The sequence below is a fragment of the Caretta caretta genome, chromosome 14 (genome assembly GCF_965140235.1).
Source record: "Caretta caretta isolate rCarCar2 chromosome 14, rCarCar1.hap1, whole genome shotgun sequence".
In the NCBI taxonomy this organism is placed as follows: domain Eukaryota; kingdom Metazoa; phylum Chordata; order Testudines; family Cheloniidae; genus Caretta; species Caretta caretta.
The window spans coordinates 27,224,348-27,230,347 of record NC_134219.1 but is presented as its reverse complement, the minus strand read 5'-3'; the positions used below and the strand labels follow the sequence as shown (position 1 = coordinate 27,230,347).

General features: G+C 47.8%; 1 protein-coding gene across 7 annotated transcripts in view; it reads right to left on the bottom strand.

The window, feature by feature from the left end:
• Positions 1-423: 423 nt before the first annotated feature.
• Positions 424-6,000, bottom strand: part of GAS7 (growth arrest specific 7) — a 218,659-nt gene continuing 213,082 nt past the window's right edge. For 3 of the 7 annotated variants that reach the window (XM_048818232.2, XM_048818234.2, XM_048818233.2), the window contains one exon: positions 424-1,721. In XM_048818232.2, coding sequence (XP_048674189.2) covers positions 1,608-1,721 — 114 coding nt within the window. In that variant the 3' untranslated portion in view covers positions 424-1,607. The remainder of the gene's footprint in view (positions 1,722-6,000) is intronic. The other 4 variants (XM_075119388.1, XM_048818235.2, XM_048818238.2 and 1 more) reach the window with 2 other exon arrangements.

The following is a 6,000-nucleotide window of genomic DNA, read 5'->3' as shown; positions in this document are numbered from 1 at the left end:
CCACAATCTAGGAGTTATTTCGAGGAACTTAGACAAAGGCCAATTTAAACTTGGATCTATTTGGCTGGGAAAGGACCTCCCAAATGGAGTGTTAGAAGATCCTGCAGAAGGCAGAAACTGTAGGACAGGGGTGGGCAAACTTTTTGGCCCGAGGGCCACATCGGGGTTGCGCAACTGTATGGAAGGGCAGGTAGGGAAGGCTGTGCCTCCCCAAACAGTCTGGCCCCCACTCCCATCCACCCCTTCCCACTTCCCGCCCCCCTCAGAACTCCTGCCCCATCCAACCCCCCCTGCCTCTTGACCCCCTGCCCCTAACCACCCCCTGGGATCTCACCCCCTATCCAACTCCCCCTGCTCTCCTTCCCCTGACTGCCTGCCCTGAACCTTTCCCCATCCAACCGCCCCCTGCTCCCTGTCCCCTGACTGTCCCTCATCCAACCCCCCCGCTTCCCGCCCCCTTAGCATGCTGGAGCCAGCCATGCCGCCGCACTGCCTGACAGGAACAGCGGGCCAGAGCGCTGGTGGGGCGGTGAGGTGAGGCTGCAGGGGAGGGGCGACAGCAGGGGAGGGGTTGGGGAATAGCCTCCCTGGCTGGGAGCTCAGAGGCTGGGCAGGATAGTCCCATGGGCCAGATGTGGCCTACGGGCCGTAGTTTGCCCGCCTCTGCTGTAGGACTTCACACTGCATAGGCAGAAATGGACCTGAAGGTCTAATTTCTTCCATGGTCTTTTTGCCACCGAAGTCAACCAGACAATAAATGAGGTAGCTACAGCACAACCGAGTCCTTCCTGGTAAACAGATGGTGCAAGAGGTCCCTTTCAATCTTACTTTCTATCAGCCTCAAAGAGAAATGGAGATGATAGAGGGTCTATATGTCTCTGAGTGGGATTATAAAACAGGAAGGGCTTGAACAGGTGTCTTTCCTCTGTGGGGGTTTCTCCTAGCCTTTTGCCTTGTTTACTGCTTTGGGGAAAAGCCCATACCTCCCTGCACTCAGACATACTACCGTAGCAAGGCTGTTGTGCTAAAAAGTATTATACAAAATCAATGTACCCTCACAACACCCCTGTGAGGTAGGTAAGTATTATGAGCCCATTATTATAAATGGAGGAACCAGAAAAGTTATGTAATATGCCCAAGGCCATCCAGCTGAGCAGTGGCAGTGCTGGGATCCATGTTCAGGAGCTCCTTGCTTCCAGCATCATGGTCAAATCACTAGTCTGCTTCCATGGCTGTTCTTACATTCTACACAAAGAGTCATGCAATGGGTGTAGTGCACAGTCACTGAAGAACAGAGCTTGCTCTGTACCAGGAAGCAAGGTCCTCAGTTTCTCCCGGCAGCAGTACATCCCTGGCAGCTGGAAACTTCTGACAGGAAGAACAGACATCTGGCTTCTTAACCCTGGAATGTTGGGAGCTTAAGGCATAGCACAATGGGAACTGATGTGATGATCAAATGTGACAGAGACACTCCCTACAGACAATAAATACAAGGTATCTGGTAGCAGAGCAACCCTTTTGCCGTCCTGTACCTCTTCTGACCCTTTACAGAACCCATTGGCCTGGTTAAACCAGTGAAACCATCACATATCACTAATCAGATCAGTCTATATTTCCATGTCCACAGGTCTGATATCTCCAGTTTTGTGTTCTTGTACCCACAGTTCCCTGTCTTTGGCAGGCTCCACTTTTTGAAGTAACTGATCGACAGGCTCTATTGTCTAAAAAGATCAGAATGAGAAGCAAATTGTCAAAAGCACATATCAGAACAGCAGTTCCTTGCAACTGAATCAGCTGTGTCACTGTCACAGGAGTAACAGCCTCCTCTCAATTAGCTGGATCCATAAATGGGAGGTCAGACAAAATACAGGCTTTGCAGTAGGAATCATACCATTGGTGAGGCAAGTCCAGTGTATGCTGCATCCAATTCCTGGTGTGACAGTAGGGTTGCCAACTTTCTAATCACACAAAACTGAACATCCTAGCCCTGCACCTTCCCTGAGGCCACGCCCCCTTCCCTGAGGCTCTGCCCTCCGCTCACTACATTTCCCCTCCCTCGGTGGCTCACTTTTCCGCACCCTCACTCACTTTCAAAGGGCTGGGGTGCGGGTGGGGGTGAGGGCTGTAACTGGGGGTGTGGGCTCCAGAGTGGGGCCAGAAATGAGGGGTTCAGGGTGCGGGGAAGGCTCCGGGCTGGAGGTTGGGGTGCAGAAGAGGGTGAGGGCTCCATCTGGGGGTGCGGGCTCGGGGGTGGGGCTGGGTATGAGGGGTCCGGGGTGCTGGAGAGGGGTCCAGGCTGGGGGGTGGGGCAGAGCGATTTGGGGTGCAAGAGGGGATTCTGGGTTTGGGGGAGGCTCAGGCTGGGGCAGGGGGTTGGGCCTCAAGGTTGGGGCACAGGCTTACCTCCGTCGGCTCCCAGTCAGCAGCACAGTGTGTGGGGTGGGGGGGGGGGCTAAGGCAGGCTAATTCCTACCTGTCCTGTCTCCACGCTGCACCCTGGAAGGGGCCCCTGTGCTAGGCACTGTACAGACAGTCCCTGCCCTGAAAAGCTTACAAACTATGAACAGCCAAGACAACCAAAGGGTGGAACAAAGGGAGCACAAGTGTCCCTATTTTACAGATGGGAACTGTAGGCAGAGGGAGAGTAAGTGACTTACCCAAGGTCACTCAGAGAATCTGTGGCAGAACTAGCCCAGAATTCCTGAGTCGTAGGCCACTGCCTGAACCACAAGACTATCCTTCCACTATCTGTTTTCACTGGCTTGTTATTGTGACAAATGTCTTGCACAGGTTGAGTTTTTGGAAATGTCTGAGCAAAAATGGTTCAGGTTTTGTGAGAACAAAGTTAGTGGGGAAAAAATCTGCCAATTAAAAAAAAATCAAACCATTGCTTGAAGACCTCTAGATCTTCATGGGCTTGGGGCAGGAACTTGGAATTTCCAGGGGGATAGTCATAGGGTCAGAAAAATGTCTTACACTGTCCCCTCAAAAATCTGTCTCAATTTAGCCAAAGTTCTAAAATGTGGAAAATCACCATTTGCAGCTGAACTTCTTCAATGATTGCTCAATCTTGCCACATTGTATTGTTTTGGAGTGATTGCATGGAACTCAAGTATCAGAGGGGTAGCCATGTTAGTCTGGATCTGTAAAAGCGGCAAAGAGTCCTGTGGCACCTTATAGACTTACAGACGTATTGAAGCATATGCTTTCATGGTGAATACCCACTTCTTCAAATGCATGTAGTGGAAATTTCCAGAGGCAGGTATAAATATGCAAGCAAGAATCCCTGATTGAACTAATCTCATTATCCCTAGCCTGATTCTTGCTTGCATATTTATACCTGCCTCTGGAAATTTCTACTACATGCATCTGAAAAAGTGGGTATTCACCCACGAAAGCTTATGCTCCAGTATGTCTGTTAGTCTATAAGGTGCCACAGGACTCTTTGCCGCTTTTGCATGGAACTGTGTTTCCATATGGGTTTCAGGCAAAATCCCTGCACCTGCACATCAAAATACTCTTTGGTCTATGGCAGGAGCACCTCCTCTCTGTACTGAATGGGGAGTTAAGAATTATTTCCCATATTTTACAGATAGGATCACTGAAGACTAGAACAGTTGCTTCTGGGACAGCTTGGAATAGAACCCCAATTCCTGACCTATGCTTCTCACAAAGGAAGTTCCACATCTAAGTGTTTCATCTTGCTTTCTGTAAAATTCTGTTCTTTGCTTACCACTACAAACTCACTGATAAATGTACACATCATTTTATACAACAGCACACAGAAATCCTAATTCCCAATTGGCTGATCTAACTAGTAGATCACACTTCCCTCCAAGAGCTAGGAACAAAACCCGATTTGTAGCATTCTGCTGCTTAGCAAATAGTTGCACATGTGTTGATCCATTTTTCTTAAAACATGTGACCAGTCCCCTCCTCTTTCCCCTTCCAGGGAATTCCCAACAAAAATTATATGAAAAGAATGGTCAAACATTTGTAAAATGAAGGACTCCAATCCCAGAACTAAGGCTGCATTTGCAACCTTAATTTGGCCCCTTGTGTGTTTGCATTATGGAAAAGTCTTTAATTGCACGATCATGTACTATTATTTTCACAGGACACCTGCCTCATATGGTGCACAGGATGGATGTTAAAAGAGGCAGGGCTGTGTAGTGAATGAGGCTGTCCATAGCAGAAAATAGAAAGTATGCAGTAACTGTGGTAGTGAATTGCAGAAAGGGAAAACAGGAGCTTGTGTTTAAAGCAGTCTTCCTGGGACTTGTGAAATCTGGGTTCTTTCCTCGGCTCTGCAACAGAGTTCCTATGTGATATTAGGCATACTACTTAAAATGAAAATTTTCAGAGGTGGCCACTAATTATGTGTTCCTATTTTGTGGGTGACCAGCCCGAGACATCTGAGGCCTGATTTGCACTAGCTCAACAACTCAGAAAAACTGATCACCCAATCACTGTGGCACCCAAAATTACTGGGGACTTTTGCAATTTGAGTTTAATTTCTCTGTACCTCCTGTCCCCATTCGTAAAATGGGGATACTAATACTTCCCTGCCTTCGAGGTGTTGTAAAGGTAAATTCATGAATGTTTGTGAGACTCAGACACTATGGTGATGAGCACCACAGAAACACCGATGAAGAAATAAAAACTGAGTGTAATGTTTAGATGGTTTGTAGTAATGGAGGCACATGTTGAATGCCGAGGATAAACTACATGATCATCCAGTGAATAAAATATGTGATCACGTACTTAGAGAGTACCGTAATGCACATGCTCAAGGATCCAAATTAAGATTGCACCGGCAGCTGTAACTCTGGTATTTCCTGACTTTTAGATGCTTGACTTTTCAACCATTCTTTTAACATATTTTCTTTTGAATATTATTATCCTGGGGAGACTGGCCCTTTAAGGAGAGTCACGGCCCAGACTGCCCAGTGACTGCCTTCTTAAGGTCTATCTAGGAGTAATTCACTGTCCTAGGTGGCTGCTTAGTGGTTAATTAGTAAACAAGCACCTGGAGCTAATAAAAAAGGCTACCTGAGTTTGGTTAGGGAAGCTGCTCTCAGAAAGAGGGGCTCATGGAGAGAGGAGCAATCCCAGAGAAAAGGTTCTCCCAGGGAAAGGACAGGAGCAGCCCAGGAGAATGAACTGGGAGCCATTAGGGACTTACTCAGCAAAGAGCAGCATGGTCTGGGAAGAGTGGCAGCCAGCAGAACGCCCCGCAGAGGCCCACACCCCAGACAAGGAATTCAGTGTGCGAGTGCTCCATGGCTAAAGGACCAAGATGTAAGACTAGTTACACCCAGAAGCAGAGGGCTTCTGGTGGAGAGCTGACTGAAGATTTTGCTTATGTTTTGTGTTGTTCTTTTCTATTTCATAAAAGAGACCCACGGAAGAAGGTGCTCTGTGATTCCCAAAGGCCTGCTTGGAACTGTTTATTGCCTAGGTGAGGGGAAACAAAGGCAGGGCTCACCCACGGCACCAGGCCTGCGTGCAGTGGGGAGCACTGGGGCAACCTGCACTATGACAATTATCTCTATATGTTATGATGTATACGGCTATGATTATATGATTTCTGTAATGTGAATATATACCTCCAAATATATCACAATACACTGAATACCATGTGCATCAGAATACATACCACATATGCAAGTATTTGAAAAGGTGCCAGTTTTACAAGATTTTACATTTTCATTTTGAAATAATGGTTGCTGTGATTACCATCTTTCCTGCAACAATGAAGGACTGTGTGTGCTGCTGGGAGAGTGATAAGCATCTATCTAGGAGAGGTGTAAATTAAAGTAAGGGGCTGCTTTGCCTTATGCCTTCCTGTCAAGCACTTCTCAGCCACATCCTGCACCACAGGGCTTTCACCGCAGGGCTTTCCATTCCAGTGGACGTGCCCCTTCTGACCAGCTTCTCTGCTCTTCCATCTGTCTTACCCCCAGACTCTGGATGTCTCTGGAGATTCATGGTAGGTGC